This window comes from Peromyscus leucopus, chromosome 20 (genome assembly GCF_004664715.2).
Source record: "Peromyscus leucopus breed LL Stock chromosome 20, UCI_PerLeu_2.1, whole genome shotgun sequence".
In the NCBI taxonomy this organism is placed as follows: Eukaryota; Metazoa; Chordata; class Mammalia; order Rodentia; family Cricetidae; genus Peromyscus; species Peromyscus leucopus.
The window spans coordinates 7,820,460-7,843,268 of NC_051080.1; the positions used below are offsets into that span (position 1 = coordinate 7,820,460).

At 39.7% G+C, this 22,809-nt stretch overlaps 1 protein-coding gene across 1 annotated transcript in view; it reads right to left on the reverse strand.

The window, feature by feature from the left end:
• Arid2 (AT-rich interaction domain 2) overlaps positions 1 to 22,809 on the reverse strand; it is a 145,559-nt gene that overhangs the window by 39,163 nt on the left and 83,587 nt on the right. Inside the window, exons 7-15 of the mRNA XM_028869302.2 lie at positions 14,065 to 14,131; positions 13,720 to 13,970; positions 13,293 to 13,389; positions 13,003 to 13,212; positions 11,929 to 12,096; positions 7,637 to 7,718; positions 5,688 to 5,822; positions 4,923 to 5,119; positions 1,698 to 4,552 (exon numbers count right to left, since the gene is read on the reverse strand). Coding sequence (XP_028725135.1) covers positions 1,698 to 4,552; positions 4,923 to 5,119; positions 5,688 to 5,822; positions 7,637 to 7,718; positions 11,929 to 12,096; positions 13,003 to 13,212; positions 13,293 to 13,389; positions 13,720 to 13,970; positions 14,065 to 14,131 — 4,062 coding nt within the window. The remainder of the gene's footprint in view (positions 1 to 1,697; positions 4,553 to 4,922; positions 5,120 to 5,687; positions 5,823 to 7,636; positions 7,719 to 11,928; positions 12,097 to 13,002; positions 13,213 to 13,292; positions 13,390 to 13,719; positions 13,971 to 14,064; positions 14,132 to 22,809) is intronic.

Sequence of the window (22,809 nt, forward strand, 5' to 3'; positions counted from 1 at the left end):
GGCAGCTGGAATTGGTTGTTCCTACTCTAGATGGTTCTCTGTCCATATGCATGTGAGAGGTATTAATTGGACTCAGTGGGTTATAGAAAGAGATGGAATATGAAGGTGAGAGGAGTCCAAGCAGGCTGAGGGATGAGAGGGGGTAGAGATGATCAAAATACACTGTATACATGTATAAAGTCATCAAAGAACAAATACAAGTGTTATTAAAAAGGTTCTATCTTGCACCCTTATAAGCTACCAATTCAAATAGTGAACAAAATGGCATTAAGCCACGGCCTAAAAAAGAAGCCTGGAGAAGGAACAGGAGATTAAGAACCTGGGCAACAGTGGGAGCGCTTCCTCTGGAGTAAGCAGGCTCTTCAGATGGCCCAACAGCTAGCTTTCTTCAACCCTGAACTTGGGTTGTAAAGTCCATCCCATATACCTACCTAGTCCATACCCACGGAGCGGAAGCAGACCCGGACCACTATGGGTGCTGACCAGTGGCAGGTACCATGTTAAACACCACCCGAAGGAATCCTGTTTTGTTTGTTTGTTTGTTTAATTTTCATAGACCTTTGCATATTTCACCTCTTTCCTTGCAACTAAGTATCAACTTTGGAGATAAGGGATATAGCTTTGGGACTGTGCACACTAAGAATTGAACCCAGATACTTAGATAGGCAAAACAAGTCACTCTACCACTCAGTTATACTCTCAGCACAGAATATAGTTGTTGTTGTTTTAAATAGACTATGTTCTCATAGGAAATTAGTACAGTTTAGTACATAATTTTTCAGATCAGCAACAAAATGTATTATTTTAATGGCCCAAGCCATCTGAATATGACTAATATGCTTAGAGTTTTAGTATTTGTGCCCTAAACTAATCCTTTAATAACACTAACATTTTATACACAATAGTTCAAATAATTAAAATATAAAAGACAATTTTCTAGAATTGTAGAGAGAAATTAGAACAGGAGAGCAAAGCTCATGAATTAAGAGCTGTCTTTAGACTGAACTAGGCTTAAGTCCTAGTACCACCTCTTGGGAGATGATCCTGGACAAGTTAACATCTGGGTCTTTACCACCACCATAGTATTAACAGTTTCTGTTAATAGGATTCCTGAAGATTCGATGAAAACATGCTTTGGTGTAATATCTTTAGTGAGGTCCTAACACCAGCTAACGTTACTATTCAACTTGGTTACTTATTACTTTTTGAATACCATAATGAACATTATAGTGGAAGATTAAGGACACACAAAATGAGGATAAATTCTGTAATACTAAAGTTCTTCTGTAATTTAGTTTGGTTCACTATCATTTTGTTTAGAGTTCTTAAAGACTCCAAGAGGAAAAATCAACCAGGCACATATACGATGAATTGAGAAAATTCAACATTACACCATTTAAGTGAAAATGCCAACATGTGGAGCTACATGAATAAAAAGGCCTTAGAATTTTCTAACAATCACTGGGCCTTCCTGCCAGGTACACAGCATCCATCATGGAAGGTGAAACTGCACACACAAAACTGAAACACTCCTTACCTTGAATGCTAGAGTGAAGGACTGAAAACTGTCTAAGAAACAAAGAGCAGGGAGTTGGAGTAGACCCGGCCCGACACCATAAACACTCAAGTTGACACGTAACAATCCATTTACCCTTCATGTTTCCAGACCCCCTTGCTGTGAAACAAACCAGACTCACCTGCGGGACCACACTCTGCATGTAGGATGGTGGATGCTGCTGCTGCTGCTGCTTTTGCTGCACAGCACTTTCTATTGCTACTTTAGCTACCGTGCTTGGATCCGCTCCTGCTGGTACAGCAACCATGGTTGCGCTGCAGCCAGCATTGTTGGGGTCACTGATTGTAACAATCCTCACTCCTACTTTATTTGGAATTCCTGGGACTGTTTCCCGATCGTTCTCCTCGGCCGGCCTCTTCACAGTTTTGCATTCAGCTGTGCCATTTGTAGACCGGACATCAGTCGACAGGGCAGAATGGGACACTCTAGATCCTGAGTGGGGAACTGCTAGGATTTGATGCCCCTGTATAACAGGGGTTGTAGAATGTGGTGAGACAACCACACTTGGGCGTTGCTGAGGCACATCTGAATTCAAACTTGAAGCTAGAGGTCCATTAGGCAAATCAGTACCACTGAATTGCTGTGTTGCCACACTTGACGCTTCCTGCATACTGCTTGTGGACGGTGACCCACCCAAAGTTAACACAGGTCCATTAGAAACTCTTTCTAATTGATCACCTTTGGCAGTATCTTGCTGAGAGGCATCTGAAGTCCCTTGTGGTTCTACTGGAGATATCTCACCATTTCCAACATGATTAGAAGAAGTTTTGTGATTTGGAATGTTTTTGCTTAAATGAGAACCATCTCCTTTATCAAAATCACAGATCCCATTAACGAGGGTTTTTTTCAAATCACTTTTGATATCCTGCATGTCCACTTGTTCTGAGTTCTGTTTTGCAGATGCTCCATTCTCACCTAATTCCAAGGATGGCCCATTGCTGATTAGTGAGCACTGATTAGTCTCACTCTGAATCTTCCCTGAGTTTGAAGGAGGTAGACTTGAGTCACTGTACTTTCTCCCATTTAAAAGGCTGCCCACCTGTAGTTCACTTTCACTTGTATCCCCGTTGCTGGTGCTTGTGGTTCCTCGTCGGCAGGACGGATTCTCCATGACCTCAATTTTCCGTTCATGCACATGTAAACCTGTTGCTTCCTTTGCTTCCTCCTCCTTCTGGCAAATGATCTTATCACCTTTGAATGGGGGGGTAGCAGTGGTACATGGTGATTGTCCGGCTGCAAGCGTTTGCACCTGAAGCCCGGCTCCTGCCTGCGCTCCACTCATGCCAATTCCTGCTGGAGCAATGAGCTGAGCTGCACTTCCCTGACTCACGGTCGCAGTCGCAAAACTGGTATTTGGCACAACTGTTATGGTTACCTGGTTGCCAGAAGTCCCTTGGAAAATGGTTGCTGGGCTATTGGAGATCAGTGGACCCGGCAGTATCTGTAAGTTCGAAATGGGCACTGTTTGCACTCCCCCTGTTGATGGCATTGTACTTTGGACCAACTGAACATTTTGCTGGCCAACCAACAGCTGCTGAGCTGGAGTCTGCCCCTGCACTCCAAAACCAGCTGCTTGGTTATTGGCCACCTGATAGACCACCTGAGGGCTGGGAGCTCTTGCATTGTTAGGGGGAGGAATCTGAGGTGCTGGGAGGATCAGCTTACCCCCTGGGGTTGAAGGACCCCGCTTGGGAAGCAGCAGCTGTTTTATCAGACTAGACTCATTGGAAGCAGGCTGGGCTACTCCTGCATTTGTTTGCTGGGGCTGAACTTGCATCTGTACTTGTTGTGGCTGTTGAACTTGTACCTGGACCTGCTGTGCGGGAGGTGCTGGTGAATGCTGCTGCTGTTGCTGCCTCTTCACAGATAGCATCTGACTGACAGTAGGAGGTGGTCCCTGTGACTGAAGGGTGGAAGAAGATGACATGGCAGTAGGGACTTGGTTATTAGTGGTGGGGACAGGTGATGGTGAAGAAGATGGAGTTATGTTTGGTTGTCCAGTTAGCTGAACTGTCTGACCAGCTGGGAGAGCTGCCGGATTAGCAAGAACAATTTGGTGAATGGCTGGTGCATAAGTTTGACCTTGTTGAGCTGGCTGGCTTACAATCACTACACTTTGCTGGGTTGGTTGCTGTGGTTGTTGAATAGGCTGCTGTACCACTGTTGATGAAACTTGCTGAGAAGGAAGCGGTTTGGGTGCAATGTTCTGGAATCCTACCCTGGAGGGCTGTGGACTTGGAACACCAGCTATGGTAACCACCTGTCCTGTAGCTACCTGGAAATTCTGTACTGAAGTTGCTGAAACGATGTTGGATGCAGAAGTTGTTACGTACTGTGGGGGTGCTATGATAACAGTGTCTTGAGGCTGGCTACCAGCCGCTGTCTGTTGAGATGAAGTGTGCATAGGTTGTGGTGATGTGCTGATTAATTGTTGACCCTGTGAAACTGTAGACGTACATGCTGGCATGTTCTGTACTCTTCCAAATAGATGACTCTGTGGTACAGTTTGCTGGATTACTGTGACAGGAGTACCTGAAGGGATCTGTCCCGGGACCACTGTGTGTAATGGAGATGGCTGTGACATCACAGATGGATGGTGAAGCAAAGTCTGAGAGTTCACAACTGTCACAGGTTGGGGCCCTGTACTGTGATTCTGGACCACAGAACCCTGTGCAGGTCCTCCTCCAAGAGCAACACTCACAGGAACTGCTGTTGGGGGCAGGGAATTCTGGATGACTGTTGCCTTAACGACCTCACAAGGAACTGGAGCCTTATTCTGAATGACAGTCACTGGAGCACTTTGTTGCTGGTGGGTATGAATTGAAGGATTTGGTGGAATTCTAGAAACAGTCTGTGCCACAGTATGAACACCTTGTACTGGAAAAGACATTTGTGTTGCAGTCAAATTTGAAGATTGATTGGTAACAGGAGTCCTCTGAAAATGATTTCCTACAGCTTGAGATCCATGAGGGATTCCTATACATGGGGAAAATCAAAGTTCCTAGTGAAATGAGGGCAGGACATCAAATGTCTTATTATCTTACTTAATACAAGAGGAAGGGTATAGAGAAATGAATGCCCAGAGAAGAGGAAACATTCGAGTATGGTGATACCCGTGAGAAATACCGTAAAAAGCACAGGGCAAGGTCATCACTTAATATATACAATATACATTTAAATTCCGGTTCTACACTAGCAATACTTAAAACAATTAAAAACTTGGGGTATGCTGCTATTGCCTGTAATCCCAGCTTTCAAGAGGAGCCCAAGCTTGAGGCCAGCATGGTCTGTATAGCAAGACTTGCCTATGAATAAAATAAAAAGTATTAAAATTTAAAATTAATACCTGCAGGTGAAGGAGTTGGAGATACATCAGCAACAGAATCAACACGGACAACAGGAGTGGAAACTGGCTGCTGCTGATAGTACATCTGGATGGGGAGTGGAATAGTCCTCCGTTTCACTCCTATTACATGGATATGTGCCTGCCCACTGTTACTGGAATCCTCCACTCTCTTTACTGTATGATTTGGAAAAACTGTTCTGTAAAATAACACATACTCAATTATGAAAACCAGCCAAGAACACAACACTGTTTCTAGTAATGCTTAGCACACTGCCACTGTTACTAATGTATGGACCAATATGCTTCAAAATGTCATATTCAGCAAAAGTGGAATACAAAGAAAACTATGTAGAAGATTAATTCTCCAATTAAAAAGCCATTATTTATTAACAATGTTGAGTTGTAAAGCAATTCCATATATAATAGTTTACATACATGTATTTTTACAAATTTAGCAAATTATCAAAAAGTCTCATCTTAGGCCAGATGCATGTTAACTACATATTAGGATTCAAGACTTAAAAAGAATAATGTCTTCAACATGTCAAGGAAGGTAGGAAAAGAGTAGAATTTGATTTCTTACTTTTCTTTCTTTGATAAACCTCCCCATCTCAACACAGTGACTTTACAAGTCTCCACTGCACTAAAGCCAACGTGTGGGGAAGCTCAAGCAGTAGCTATGTAAGTCAGAAGCTTTGTGTTTTCTATAGTATTCAAGAGCAGCCAACATAAATGACTTTGACTGTGGAAAGCTATGCACTTTACCTCAGACATCTGTAAAACCCAGTTGATGTGAGAATGCCACCACGAGCTAATTTACTACAAGTTGAGAGATACTCAGAATACATTTCTGCTCGAGAGACTGAGCAATCTGGATTTACTTCAAAGTGAGCATTTAGCCTAAAAAAGAGCAAGAAATTAAGACATTATATACCACAGGTTTAAAACCCATGTTGAAAGATAATGTGTTATACTAATAATTACTTCAACTAACCAATTTCACTACCTTGTACGTCAGTAGAAGTATACACACTAAGTTTTAGACAGATTTAATGAACTAGACCAATTGCTTATCATATTACTACAGTATTATAAATAAAAGCTACAGTTACAGCTCTGCCATAGGAAGGATGGTCTGTTAGCAACAGTTCTCTAAGAAGCAGTGTTACCCAGTGGTTATCTGCTGGTGTACCTGTCTTGCAATAACTCCTAATCAAAAGCATCATACTGTACACTGAGGTCAAGGAAATAGTGGAAACCTGAACTAAATTTTTCTTTGCTCCTGGAGCAAATTCCTTCAGCCAAGAATCACCAAAGCTCTCAACTATGACATCAAACAATGACACACTACACACTACCGCTCTCATCTCCAAGCACTTCCGTCTGCTACTTCATAACAAATGGACACATACTTCTTTTTAAAGTAACTTCCATCTACAAGTCAGGATTAGAAACCTAGTTACCTTTGTAAAATCTCTTTACAGAACTCACTATGCAAAACAGGCTAACTTGTTTCTCATACAGTTACTCACATAGTAACAGTGATAAAATAATTTTCTTTCCTTCTTGTTAAGAAGTGTCAGGAATATAACTGGGATGTGAAAAAGTCTGTGCACGCGCACACACAACACACACACATGCTTTAATGTGGTGGTGGTTTGTGCTCTTTCCAACTTCCACAATCCTCTATGGTCTCAGAGTTCAAAAGTAGACAGAAAACACCATTTACTTTGCACTGCAGAAGAAGGCTAACAGATCCAGCTGGCATTAGGAGAGTCCTCAAGAAGAAGGGTTAGCGTGTAACAGTGAGAGGGAAGGGGAAGAAAAGCCAGTGGAGGCACTGGAAACCAGAAGCTGGTCAGAGCAGAGCACAGCAGTCTGGGAAGGTCTCACGGATACAAGGCATGGAGACACCAACAGTGACAGGAGCCCAGGTAGTAACCCAGCAAAGGCAGATGGGAGAGAGGAGTTTCCATGTGGTCGCAGAACCAATGTCGGCACAGCTCCCACCAGCCTCACCAGCTCTACATGTGCTTTGCCCACATGCATGAGATTGGAAGACACAATCTTCTCAAGGAGACAGTACTGTCAAGTTGTTTATCACAAGGTGTAGACACACCAGCTATCTATCTATAATTCTATCACATGATTCATTCTCCCTTACTAACCATGGACAGGAAAGCTGGACTACCTTTAAATAATAAGGCTGGCTTTAAGCCAGGTGTGCTGGCATCTGCCTGTAACCTCTGTACTTGAGAGGCTATGTTCAAGGACAGCCTGGGCTACACAGCAAGGACCTGTCTCAAACACAAAAACAAAACCAAACAAAGAAGATATTTAACAACAAAACCTGGTTCTACTTTCAACACTATTCCAACTTAGTTTTAACAAGATAATTTGACAAGAACAGACTTTGTAAGCTGACAAATAATATATCCTACACAGTGAAAAAAGATAACATTTTAACACAAATGTTATTCTAGGGGCGTTAAATGTCATAGTTTAAAGACATTCCTGTTAGGCTGTTTTAATTTAGAAAATTTTGATGAATTCTTTTCTTTCAAATCATGCCAAAGTATATGTGAAATGACTTATTTATACAACTCAGATCTACTGTTACTAAGAACTGTTGGGTGACTAATGAATCTGTTTCTTTTTCTGTTGCTTTGCTCTTCCCAAGGATTTTAAAGCCATAATAGAAACAAGCCACTTACCACTGACAGGCAAACTTTTCACTATCTATTTCCACTATTCCTGGAGGTGGAGCAGCATGCTGGGCTACAACTGTTCTGGAAGCTGAAGAAAAAGACACGTTAAAGCTATATCACTAACAAAATGTAGTCACTATATGCTACATTCATAGGCACTGAACCAGTTCTTATTTATAAAGAATGTCTTCTACAAAGACATAGAAACAAATGAACATAAACAAATTAAAGAAAGCAAAGTGACCATGTATTATATCAGGTACTGTTTTGGAGCCTTCCTATCTTGCTTAGCCTCATAATAATTCAACAACAATAAAATGGGTAATTTATCGATTGAACACTTCACATATTTATTATTTTTCCCAGTTCTTTGGTGTATAGGTACAGGTAAGAAAACCAAGCCACAAAGATTAAAAGAGAATTGTGCCTGAGTAAAGCAGTGGACTCAGTGGGAGTGAGCAGAGCTTGGTAGTAGCATGCTTGCGTAACCTAGGTACAAAGCCTGACATTCAATCTCAGCGCTACAGTCAATTAATAAAAAAGTGAACAATTAGAAAGGCTGAGGACACCAGCTTGATAAGCATCTGTCAGCTTAGCTGCACAATGCATTGGAAGTGATAAATTCATTTTTAAATTTAAAAGATGGATATTAATTCAACAGAAGCTCTAGGCTAAGACAGAACAAAAAGATGGATCCTTGGCCTCATGAACAGACCTATCTCAAAAGACAAGCAGAGAAATGTTGCTTTATATGAGTAGTAAGAATTAGCTTTGCAGGGCGGGCTCTGAGTGTGTAGTGGCACCCTCAAGGCCCATGCTTGAGCCCAGCACCAAGAGCAGCACCTTCTACTCAAGCCTTACTAGTCTGGTTTTGTAGCAGACATTCTTACCTATTAAATGAGGGAAATTAAGATTTTTACAAGAATGCAATCAAAGAATATGATACAAGGCACTTTATAAGTATCAGAAGCAGCCCTCAAAATACAGCAATGCTCAATATTGAACTACTTCAATTTTCTTAGCCCAGAGGTCCAGACCAATAGCATCAGCATCTCACAGGACCTTGTTGGAAATGAAAGTTCTCAGGTCCCACCTGACTAGAAAATCAGAAGTCTGTGCTGTGCAAATGCCTTCAGACTGTTCTACTGTATTCTCAAGTCTGTGAACCACTATGCTAAGTAGGAAGCATGGTTTATAACAATGTCTTGTAAATACCTTTTTAGAAATAACACCTATGAAGACAAAGCGACAAGTCAAGCATTTCATAATTCTTTGGTTTAGAATGAAAGAAAGAGAGAAAGAAGGAAGAAGGAAGGAAACAACAACAAAAAGCAGAGAACTCTGGTTGCCAAATGAAGAATAAAAATAAGCTAAACACTTTTTGGATGATTGTTAAAAAAAATGTGAAGAGTTACAAGTTCTTTCCTTGTCCACTTACTGCCATGACCTAGATTGTCAACCAGTATCTGCAGTGCCAACTCAGTGGTCACACAGGTGGCCCTGACTAATCTACATGGGTCACACAACAAAAGCAATCTTGAACGGGAAAGGGACTGCTTTCATGATGAGGGAGACAGGGTTGAAGGAACAGGAGGAGAAAAACAAAACAAAACAGGCAATAATCAGAATAAGTTGAAAATGCAGGAAACTGTCATCAATTTTAAAAAGAGAGAAAATAAGATTAATTCTGGTTCCAGTTCCATTCTAGCAATAAATAGTACACATTCACACATACATTACATTAATGAATTCTGGACACTGAAAATACTTCCGAGCACTTTACTTTGTACTTTGATTATTTAGTAAAAAAAGAAAAAGCTTGTATTTAATTTTGTCCGATGTACTACTTACTACTAAAACTTGTAAAACAAACTTTTAAAAAGAGTTTCATAAAGAAACAAACATTTGCCAAGTGATAAAGAGACTCCAAGTGTAAGCGCCGTACAGTTGGGTAAGGTTTCTAAGGCTGGGGTGAGGACAAAGTAAAGGAGGGCCTGGTACCCTCTCTGACATGGTGGAAAGGTTTCTTTCTGGCAGGGTGTTAGGACTGAGCTCGGGCTGTGCTGCCATGGATGTGCTTTGACACTGACCCACACTCTTAGGCCACACACATTTGGAAAACGGAAGATGGCAACAAAATTCTAACTTATAAATTATAACTATACAGAATATGGTATTATTTTTAAAAGTCAGCTTAATACCCATCAAGAAAATATACTCTTTGCAACTATGTAAATTATGATGGAATTAAGATGCTGGCCTAAAAACAGATCAAAGCTTTCATGATGATGAAGAAAGGGCAGTTTCAAGATGATCACTCTGTAAGAGAGCAGTATTCAATAAAAATGTAAGAGGAAAAAGTATCCAACTACAAAGAATAGCCAACTGAATGCTCTCCAGGTCAAAGTTAACTCTTTTGGGTCTCTAGAGGCCATTTCCACCTTTGTTAATTAATTACTACCTAAGTGAATAACCCACAGATTCTTAATGCTTAACTGAATTTATTAGACAAATGAGAACCAGAGCCTAGATCAGGGGCCGGGTTCATCTGCTGAGGTCAAAAGAAATGCTAAGATTAAAGACCATTCACAAGGCAAAACAGTACCCGTCACTAAAGTGACCTTGAATATAATGTTACTCATTGTGATTTACTAAGTATGATACTCTTTGTAGACACACCTCTCCAGGTCCTCGTCTACTTTAACCTCTAGCCTGTCCCTTGGGGATAAAAAGACATTTTCTTCACCTTGACTAAAGCTTTCTCAATTATACATAACGGGCTATCTATTTAGAGACAGGCAAGGTCTTACTAAGTAGCCTATGCTGGCCCTGAGTTCAAGAGCTTCCTGCCTCTGTCTCCCTAATGCTCAAATGACAGGGGAGACGATAAACCTGGATATCTGCTTGCTGCTTAATATTTATTCCCATGGATATACCAACACTTCCCTTTTTTGCCGTTAATGTCCATTTGTTCAGTTCTGGCAGATGGGTTCAATGCACATACACTACAATACTACAACACTGCCAGATACTTAAGGAGAACACAATGAAAACAATGAACTATGGAATATGTGCTACACACTTCACATAAAGAGATACACTCACATGGTGGGTTACAATAATCTGTAACTCCAGTCCAAGGGGACCTGGCACCCTCTTTTGGGTTCTGCAGGTACTGCACTCACATAGTACACAGACACACATGCATGTAAAACACTCATACACATAGAAAAACACACCTCCCCCCAAATATTAGGAGGACCAAATATATATACCCTGATCACTCAAGAGAGCTAGAAGGTAAAGCACAATTAACCTGCTCAGGTATATACAAATCCCATGGACAAAATCACAAAGCACTGACTGTTGATATGGCCCTCATATTTAACTGTTCTGAATTTGATTCCCCTAGTTTATCTGAGCTCACCTTGATCTTGCTGTATCTACAATATAGGCTAGCTATGAAATCAGAAGTAATGTAAGTCTTCTTCAGCCAATTCGTCTAGGAAATTAGGCATCAAGAACCAGAGAATGACAGCAACAGGACAAGGATGGAGAAGGATGGAGAAGGCTCTTGTCTGGAGCAGACGCACAAGGCAGCAGCTCCTTCGGACAGAGCAGCTGTGCCAATAAGCCCATAAGCAAAGAACTAGAGAAGTCATGCTGCAGAGCCCGCATATTAGCTAGCCATAAAGATGACCATCTTCATTCAAACGATGGAAGAAAGGAGAAATTACCTTGGAGACACCAGATGGCAGGGAAAGTGAAAGATGGATTGCTTTGTCAAATGAACATAGAGAACTGACCAAACAAACAAACAAAATAACAACAAAACCCCAAAACCGATGAATGTGCTAAAATGAAAAAATGATGACTCAGAACAAGCTAGGAGAAAGAAGTATAAAAACCATAGAGAAGGCGAGTTATTAGGTCTGCCCCATAATTAAATATTTCCAAATTAAACAGAACTGAGCCATGGAAGACCATGAAGAATGCCCACATATAGGCACATACGCTTCTGTGTATGTGCATGTGCACATACATGTCAATTCCTAAGCTCTGGCTGAGTCTAAGGTCTTAGTACTGACATATAAAAATAATTGGGGGCGGGGGGTGGGGGATGGATTGGAGAGACAGCTCAGCATGAATTGCTCTTCTGGAGGACTCAGGTTCAATCCCCAACACTCACATTTATCTGTAAAACATGACTTTTTTGTACTGCACATTTGAATTTACCCTTAGCGTTAAATCTTACACACCCACAAGCATATTGAAAGAGAACATATGAAAACACTAACCTGGGCCAGATGCTACATGGGTCTGGGTTTGGACTTGCTCTATAGCTTGTGGCCTAATTTCAGATAAAACTTGATGACTGGAGCTTGGATGTTCGACAAGTTTCACTGCAGCTAGTGCATCAGGGCCAAACATCTGAATGTCCATAGAAACCAGGCACACTAGCATATCTAAGATTAAAGAAGAGGTGTTAGTTAATAGTATTATAAAGCAATGCCAGTCCATGAATCATGGTACATCAGAATTACGTGTGAACTATTAAGAAAAGAGAAGCAGCCCAATCTCTAAAGATAACTTAGTATCTCTGAGGTAGAGACTAGACATCTTTCTTTTTAAGATGTTCCCAAAGTGATTCTGATACATATCCAGATTTGGGGATCACTGATACAGAAAGTGACCTTTTAATTTCCCAATAACATCTTCAAGCTAACTCTTTATTATCTTTGATCTACTAATGGCAGAATGTGAACACGGCATGCTTCGGTGAGTCTCTCTAAACTAGCAAGGCTGCAGGGGTGAGCCACGTTGAGAATGTGCAGAACCAGAAGAAAGCTTGTCTGTCTCATTTGGCTTCAGAACTAAAAATCGTCACTGACGACTGTTTGCAAAGGAAAGCTCCGAAGGAGTAAGGCACAGTGGTACTGTTAGTGTAGATCTGATTTATAACAAGAACTACTAAGAGGAACACGGACCACCGACAGCTACAAAATCATGTCTGTTACACAGTAGATGTTCCTTATCATCTAAAAGGGTAACGTAAAGTTGTATGTGTGCGGGGGTAATAACTCTTCAACATTACACAATAAATTCTCAACACCAAAGTTTCCACAGAGTATTGTATTGGTTTTCACCAACAAAGAAAATACTTGTGCCGAAGATGTAGCTCAGCGGTAGAGTGTCTGTCTGGTATGCACAAAGCTCTAGGGCTGACCCCCAGCACTGCAAAAAACGGGTGGTGGTTCACACCTGTACTGCCAGCACTCGGGGGATGGCTCTGAGGCCAGTCTGGGCTACATAAGACCCTGTCTCCAAAAGAAAGAAAGAAAGTAAAATGAAAAGTGTCCAGTCTGTCTTACCTATGCTCTTTTCCACTTTTGCAATTTTTGTGCAGGCGACGTCTCCCATTTCAGTGAGCATGTACAGCACCTCTAGTGTTGAGGTTACGAGCAGCACATCGGGCAGAGTGAGGTGACAAATTATCTCTCTATATGAGTCTTGATCCACATACTCACAAATCAAAACGCCATTATCCTCTGCTTTGCAAAGATTTCCCAAAATTTCCATACCTGCAAAAACACATACGTTTTTGTTTTTGAAAGAAATGATAGTTTGTTCACATGAAATAATGAAAAAATTGAGTTCTTACCCCTCATCTTTAAAAATCTATCCCTTGACATGAGACATTTTGTAACAGTATGAAACATCAGATGAGTAGTTTTGAAATCAACAGGGTCCAATAAAAGCTGGAAGAAAGAAAGAACACCATCACTGAGCTATGCTTCTTCCCAAACTATGAGTTTGAAATTTAATAAAAATGAACAAGACAATGTTGTAATGCTTTTAAAAATGTAAGTGATATGAGAACAGTTATCAGTAAACTTGTAGTATCGTTTCAAATGTTTCTTTTTTTCCCCCATAAAAATATGATGGTTCTACACTACCTTTCAGCTACAAATACACATAAGCATTTAAAATCTGATAAACGTAGGCAGATACAGAATGCAACACTTTCAAATTTGGAAGTAAATGTGAATAAAAACAAAAGCCATGGCAAGGAAATGCCACATGCTTACCTCAGCTGCAATATTTCCTAACGTGTCAAGGCCTAATTGCCTTAATGAAATAAAATGACTATGTGCAGAGAGTAACAGGAAACGAAGACAGGTGCGATTAGCTGCCAAGAGCTTAACGTTGCCCTCCTCAAAGGAAAGGTTTCGCAAAATCACTGCAATCTGAAGTACCCGCTGTCCTTCAATGTCATTAATGCCCAGCTTTCGAGGTGGATGAAATAAAGATTCCCAAATCCATTCTCCTGATGTATCTTCTGCAACAGAAAATACAAATGTCCCTGAAGCTGCTATTTCACTCATTGCTATTCTAGAAGTATGTAGCAAACTGACTTGTGCTGACTGACTTACCGTGAGCCTTGTTTCTGTCAGAAATGAGGTCACGTACTTCATTGTCATCAACAATGTCTTTCCAAAACTGTAACGAGAAATGCTGATGATTTGAAACAAATATTATATTACTTTGCTAAATCGTACATAATACAAAACTGTATTTCTATTCTGTTTTTCTCAGTTCCTATGGATATTATTATAACCTATGGATTTAAATCTTTGACATAATCACTTGCTTTTCACATAACAACATAAAATCTGTATAGGCCAAGGGTTCTTAATCTGGGTCCATAAAACCTTGTGAGGTATCTGAGAATTTGGATGGGGGAGAAAAATCACATCTTACTATTCACTAACTAAAGTGGTTTCTTCACCTGTAGGTATCATATACACCTGTCGGTATCCCAGTAAGATTAGAAGCCCCTGTGATCTGTCACCCCCAGGAACCACACATGTTTTCAGATGGTCTAACAACCCTGCAAACTGTGGTTTAGGCAGATCAGTTCCTGTAAACGGCAGGAGGTGTGGACTTCATCTATCAACTGCACAGTATCCCAGCATCCACCTTTACAGGCGCTTCTGACACAGTGTACACTGGTGGAGCAGATAGATGTGTGAGTTGTGCTCCAGTGTTTCCAAACTGTCTGTGAACCTTCAGCAGAAAGATAGGAGTCACAACCTACAAACTGTTAAGACAATCCTTCAGGCTAAGAACTAATGCCTTTACACTGCTCTACCTTACAAAACTCAAGTTTGTCAACGCCTGTGTCCAGAACTTAAGTCTTAACAGTGGTAGTGGTTCATGCTCCAGTCTAATAGACTAAGATGGGCCAGGCGGTGGTGGTGCACGCCTTTAATCCCAGCACTGGGGAGGCAGAGCCAGGCGGATCTCTGTGAGTTCAAGGCCAGCCTGGGCTACCAAGTGAGTTCCAGGAAAGGCACCAAAACTACACAGAGAAACCCTGTCTCAAAAAAGCAAAAAAAAAAAAATAAATAAATAAAAAAATAAAAAATCAGACTGAGATGCACACATACATCAAGATAACTGGGTTTTAAAAACAAAGTTCTTTTGATTTTGAGGCTAGTAATTGAACAAGGGATTCCAGGCTGCACCAGGCCAGTAAAGGTCTACTGCACACACAGAAGTCTTATGGTATTTGGTAACAACAGAAAAGAACTAAGTTATTAAAGAAACATAATGTTCAATAGCCAATGAAAAAAAGAGCCACAGCAAGTACAGCAAATAATGAGGATACCAGATGTAGAAGTCAAAATGATCATGGATAGTAGGTCCAAAGAAATAAAACACTAAATATTTTAGCGAAGAAATGGAAACTAAAAGAAACAAACAGAAATTTTAGAACTCAAAACAATAACTGAGTTTAAAAATTCAAGGGATGGTTTTAACAACTAACAATAGTCAAAAGTGAAAATAGAAAGTTTGAATAATAAAGTAACAAAAAGATGACCAGAAAAAAGGCCTATAAGCAACAATATCTTAGTGGGAGGAAAGTAAGAACAAAGTAGCCTGGGTGATAAGTGAAGGGGGTTTTCTAAATAAACTGAAGTCCAAAGCTGCAGAATGAAGAAGTATTATCTCAAATAAACTGAAAGGGCAGGAATGTCAAACTTCTTAAAAAGAAAAAGAGAGAAACAATGCAGATAGACAAAAAGGGCAAAGAACTTTAAAATGTCAGCAGTGTGTGGAACCCAGGAGACTCAGGGAACAGAAAAGTAAAGGAACAATAGATTTTGGAGGACTTATGGCCAGATAAGTAACAGAGCAGCTGGTACAGGTGTAACCAACCTCCTATCAATCAACATGCATGGGAAGTATTTTCCCCGATTGGACAACAGGTGGTACAAGACTATGACCACTGAAATAAGAAATTCAAAGTGGTGGCCCACTGGCCACCCACAGTTCTATTTGTACTTTAGTTTTGGACTAAGACATACAAAATAGAAACTCAAGAAAAAGTGATTGCTAAGATGAGCAGATTGTTTAGGGCTTACCTCAAACCAAGGCAGATAGCATTTGAAAGCCAGTCTCTAGCAATGAAGAAGCAATGTAGAAAAGACGCTCCACAAATCTAGAGAGGGGTACCTGCCTGAGTCTACCACTGAGTACAAAGTTGTACATCGGTATGGTCAAATTCCACATAACAGATAAAGTGGAGATAACACTAAAGAGATACAATAGTTCAGAGAACCAGAGGAAATAGGTAAGCCTAGCTAACTCAACAGAATCCCTACGGAGACTGATCTTGGGTAAGATTAATCCACATATACTACAGTATGAGTCTTCAGCTCCCCCAAAACTCCATTCAAGACATGGTCCCTACAGAGGGTGGTACTGGGAGGCTGCAGAGCTTTGTGGGATGGGGACTAGTAAAAGGTTCTTAAATCACTGTGGGCATGCTCCCAAAGGGAACTGCAGTGTCCTGGCTCTTCTGTGTTCATCCTTAGTTCCTGGCCACGAGGGAGTGAATTTGCTTCACTATATAGTCTTGTGCAGATGTGTTAAATTACCACGGTACCAAGGTGTGGGAGCCCGTTTTCAGCTTCCTCGTGATTTTACCAAGCAAGTCTGCATAGAGAGGATGATTAGACCACGAGCCTGAGTGCAGTTGTCTGAGATGGTCTGTACTTGGCTGTGCTGGGGGAGGAGGATTTTTGCTTCACCTCCTTGGTGTCTCTATAAATACCCTAGGGCAGAGACAGTCATGGCCCACTGGAATAGGTTCCAGGCCCTCTCGAAGCTATCCTGTATTTTCTGTTTATCTCCACACTCTAAATCCTTCTATCTAATATCTCCTGCTGCTCTCACTCAAGAAAACTCTGGGGAACTGTGGGGTTGGTGGGTAAGCACCCTCCACCAAGGCCACTTGGTCATAAGTATGTCTAAAACTGTAAACTAAAATAACCCTGGTTCCTTACAAAGTCATTATCTCCAGGGCCTCACACAAGCTAGGAATTCTATTCTACCACAGTTGTACCTGAGGTAGAGATGCTGTTGTAGGGATACAAAGCTAACTGTTAACAACAAAACAAACAAAACCTTGCTGCAACAAAGCTAAAACTAATGTAATTATAGAGATGAACCAACTAAGAGCTAACAGCCTGCAAGAAGAAAATTAAAATTTTCTAAAAGACACCAAAATGCAGACTTTGTGATATAACAGGCACAAATATCTGCAGCTAAAAAAATTTACTAGACACTAGAAACTAGGAAACCTGAGTCATTATCAAGACCAAAATAAACCAAAAACAAAATCCAACACCAACGAAACAAAAACAATTTCAGTAAGACTAGTTCTCAAGCAAGAAAGATTAAAGAATAGACAAGGGCTTAAAAAAAAATCTATCTTAACAAATACACTTGAGGATTTAAAAAGAAAAAATGAACATGATAAGGAAAAAATGGATAATAAAAATAGAACCAAATGAAAACTTTAAAACTGAGCTGGAGAGATGGATCAGTGGTTAAGAGCACTAGCTGGTCTTCCAGAGGACCAGGTTCGATTCAAGCATCCATTTAGTGGCTCACAACCGTAATAACTCTGGTCCCCAGGAACTGGCGGCCTCTTCATAGGCACTACACAAGCACACAAACACACACACACACACACACACACACACACACACACACACACACACACACGGTTCACAGAGATAACATTCAAGCAAACACTCATATCCATAAAAATAATCTCAAATAAAAAAATTAAAATTTAAAAATGAAAACAAATTAGCCGGGCGGTGGTGGCGCACGCCTTTAATCCCAGCACTCGGGAGGCAGAGCCAGGAGGATCTCTGTGAGTTCGAGGCCAGCCTGGCCTACCAAGTGAGTTCCAGGAAAGGCGCAAAGCTACACAGAGAAACCCTGTCTCGAAAAACCAAAAAAAAAAAAAAAAAAAACCAAAAAAAAAACAAATGAAAACAAATTACAAGATTGTCTCATCTTGAGGAGATAAAAACTTGACAAAAATACCATCTATAGGGGATAAAAAAAATTGAAAAACCAGAATGGGACATTAGATGTATGAAACAACATATGCATAAATGTTGCCCAATAAAATTTGAGAATGAAAATACCTTGAGAATTGTCAAAAACATGCCAAATTTAACATAAAATATCAAACCATAGATTCCTAAAGCTAAATGAGCAATGGGGAAGGCATGTAATGAAAAATCTAAGGCACAACCAACTAGATTAAAAAATCAGTAACAAAGAAAACTTCTCAAAGGCAGTGAAAGAGAAATTACACCTAGAAGAAAAAAAAAAAAAAAACAAAGTTGACCGACTTCTGAAGAATAATGTAAGCAATCAAGTATCATCTTCAAAGGACTAAGACCCCAAAGTCTACATATTTCACACACACACACACACACACACACACACACACACACACACACACACCCCTCTTAAATGTGGAAGCACAACCAAAATTTTAATAAAAGTTGAGAGGTCAAATTCCATTACATCATTAACATCATGAAATATCCAGGTTGAAACATGGTGACTTAAAGACAGAAACTGCATTCTGTGGAGAGGAAGAAATCAAGATCCAGCCACAAGCTATCACAAAGAAACACTGAATTTGAAGAAGGCAAACTGTGGCACAACATCAGCCATAAGAAAGCTGTTGTGACCACACTAGCATCAGACAATGTCGAATTCAAGGCAAGAGATATTAGCAGACCTGCTCCGAAGCATTTCATAACTGCACAAAGAACCCATCAGGAAAACCTAACGATTGTAAATAAAGGTGTGATTAATAACAGAAGTTCGAATACATGAAGCAAAAACTGACAGAACTGAAAACAGATATAAACATTTATATCATGGTTTGCAACTTCATTACTTCATTTCTCAGTGAATCATAGAATAACAGTTATTAATACACAGCATGTCCAATATAGCAGGATAAATAAAACTTTAAGGCTCACAGGCCCACTAATGAACAAAGACCATATACTAGATCATAAAACAAATCTTTAGAAATGTAAAAGGCCTGAAAAATAAAGAACATGTCCTTAAAAAATAACAGAATTTGACTGGAAATCAGTATGACTGATGATGATAAAAAACCATTAGGAAAATCTATTTTGTAGAAATTAAAAGCATTCTTCTATGATACTTAGGCACCAAAACTCATCAGGAAAACCAGAAATGATCTTGACCTAAATAATAGTGAGAAGTGAATATAAAAGGGAGGGAGGTGTGACTAAAGCAGACTGCAGAATGCAGTGCACAGCATATGAAGATATTAGATAATAAAGACTTAAACAGATAATCTAAAAAGGAACAAGTTAACTTATACACAGTGTTAATAACAATTGTACATAGAAAGGGAATAGTTCTAGGGTCCCTGCATTATTCAAGAAGTGGTTAAAAACAATTTAAATGAATCAATATGCAAATTCCTCTAGAATAAATAATGAGATAACAGAAAAAGGGCATACAACTTCAAATTATTAGTGAATACAAATTTAGACAATTAACAGTACTTAGAGCTGGATGTGGTACCTGTCTATCCTATCACAAACAAGGTGATTGCAACAATGTACTGTGGAGGCTGAGACTAGATTCTGAGTTTGAAGCTAGTCTGAACCTACTATAAAACACACACACACACACACACACACACACACACACACACACACACACCATCATCATCAATATTCATTCCTGGGGTAAGACCCAACAAAACCAAAACAAACTATAAATTCAAGAAGCTACCAGGAATAAGGTAAACTGAAAAATAAATAACAAAGTTATTTGGTTTCTGGTCTGGGAACCAAAAAAATCCCCTTCTAAATAAGTCAGAAGAGCGAAAGGGAAATGAAGAAATATTTTTAAACTGAATTGTAATAAAACAAGATATCACAAATATGTATTGCAAAGTTAAAACTGCACTTAAAGGGTGCTTCATTGCCTTGAATGTATTACAGTGTATACATTAGGAAACCAACCATTAAACCTGACCTTGTTATAAAGGTACAACATACTAAAGTCAAGGAAAACAGCATAAAGAAAGCTGTATGAACAGTGGAAAATAAATGTAAAGAATAGCAAAAGTAGGCTTCATCAAATCTCCAAACATTTATGTCTGTTTGCACATGATTAGCAATTACACTACTCCTACTGTGACTGTATGTATAAAGAAATACTTTGTGTAACTTAAAACTTCAGCATCAACTTTCCTGAACTAAGGAAATTATCTAATTCTATAGACAGTGGGTATGGTTTTTGGGGATTGAGTAAGAATATGAGATGGGATCTTTGTTTAGTTGTGGACAAGGAGTTAGGAATGTAGCTCTATCATTTTTGGTAAGAAATTTACAGGCCTAATATTCTCAGTATCTCTGAGGTTTGGGTTTAAAAAGCATGCCCTGAGTAAGCTATTCACCACTGGCTTGCTCTTCAGCTTCCACAGCCTTGGTTTCTATCGGAGTCAGTGGGCACTAACACAGTGATTTCAGAACAGTATTTGCCTTTAAATGTCTTGTAAATGTAATATGGTAGCATAAGTAAATGAAATAAAGAAATAAATGAAACAAGGGACTAACCATGTGAGTCGTTAACACTTGGCGCACAAGTTTTCCTAGGGTTATCAAGTGTGGTGGTTTGAATAAGAATGGCCTTCATAGGCTCATATATTTTAACATTTAGTTATCAGGGAGTGGCACTATTTGAAAGGACTAGAAGGATTAGGAGGTGTGGTCTTATTGGAGGAAGTGTGTCACTGGGGGTGGGCTTTAAGGTTTTAAAAGCGCATGGCAAGCCCAGAGTCTCTCTCTCTGCCTACAGATCAGGGTGTAGTTCTCAACTCTTGCTCCAGAGCCACGCATGCTGCCATACTCCCTGTCATTATACAGGACTAGACCTCTGAACCTGTAAGCAAACCCCCAATTAAATGCTCTCTTATTATAGTTGCCTTGGCCATGGTGTCTCTTTACTGCAATAGAACAGTGACTAAGAGACCAGGTATATGTGTAGTACATAAACTACATCTAAACTAAATAAATTTATTTAAAGATATTTTTAAATACATACATGTTTAAATTATTAAAAGTAAAAAAGAATATAAAAAGATATTAAGTGTATGAAAGTTCCAAAGACTTTTAAAAAATCAAAATTACAAAAAAGAGAACTTAGAAATTAAAAAATGGTCTCTAAAATAAAAATGTAACCAATGGGTCAAATGACAGACACAACTAGTAAAGGATTAAGTAAGCTGAGAAACAAGTAACAAGTAACTAGCAAAGGGTTAAGTAAGCTGAACAACAAGTAACAAGCAAAACAAACAAACAAACAACAAAACCATCTAGAGCTAGGATTCCCTTAAATCCAGAACCTAGGAGGCAGAGGCAGGGGGATTTCTATGAGCTTTGAGCCTGGTCTATGGAGGGAATTCTAGCCAGCAAGGGCTGCATAATAGATCCTGTCTCAAAAGATAAAACAAACAAACAAAAAGACTCCAAAAGTTCAATTATGGGATGCCAGAAGTCAAGGAAACATATCTTGTTACATCAAAGAGATGATTCAAATTAATAAAAAAAAAGTCAGAAAAGAAAGGTAGAAAGCAAAAGAGCAACAATAAAATAAAAATACAATTCTATGACTAGAATATTGGTAAAACAAAGATAAAAATGCAGAATTATTTGAATACGGTGTCTGCACTAACAGCCCTATTCATTCAGGATGTTTTTTTTTATAATATGCAAAAAACACAGATTCAGAAGGGAAAGGAGATCTGCACGCAATAGTAGGGACCAACAAAGTACATGAAAAGCCTACTTTCTAAGGCTTGAAACTATACTGAAGCATGAAATTAGAGACGGCTTAACTTTACAAGTAGGCCCTGAATAATAAAAAACAAGTGAGTATTTTAGAAATAAATATTTATTTTTAAAAATTTATTTATAATTTTTTAGATATATGAATGTTTTGTCTGCTTCTATGCATGCGTATCATGTGTGTGCCTAGTGGCCAAGGAAGATCCCCTGGAACTAGAGTTATGGCTGGTTGTGAGACACCATGTGGTTGCTGGGAATCAAATCCAGATCCTCTACCACAGCAACAAGAGCTTTTAACTGCAGAACCACCTCTCCAGATGAGAAATTCAGTGACATACCGAAGCGCTAAATAGACCAATCGACAGGACAGGGTCCAGAAATAGAACCATACATATACAATCACCAAATTCACGAAAAAAGGTGAAATTGCAATGAAATGAGGAAAACCATAGCAAGTACAGGAAAATGAACCAATTGGTAACTTACACACACAAATGCTATATGAACTATCTATGTAAATAGGAAAGGTCATATAGAAAAAACTAGAATGTCTTAGTGACATAAAAGCAGGCATAATTTTGTAAAAAGGACACACACAAAAGTTAAAGCAAGAACTGGATGAGCTGGACTACACTAGTAATAAGTCACCATGTAGAGCTCACACAACATCTCAGTACTGGGAAGCCTGGGAGAGGATACAAGTGTAAGGTCAGCCTGCTTTCTACACTAAGTTCTAGGAAGTCGGGCTAGAGTAGACTGATCAACTAGCCAACCAGTCAGAGAAATAAACCTTCCACCAAAGAATACCTTTAAAAAAAGAAAAGCAGCCGGGCAGTGGTGGCGCACGCCTTTAATCCCAGCACTCGGGAGGCAGAGGCAGGCGGATCTCTGTGAGTTCGAGGCCAGCCTGGTCTCCAAAGCGAGTTCCAGGAAAGGCGCAAAGCTACACAGAGAAACCCT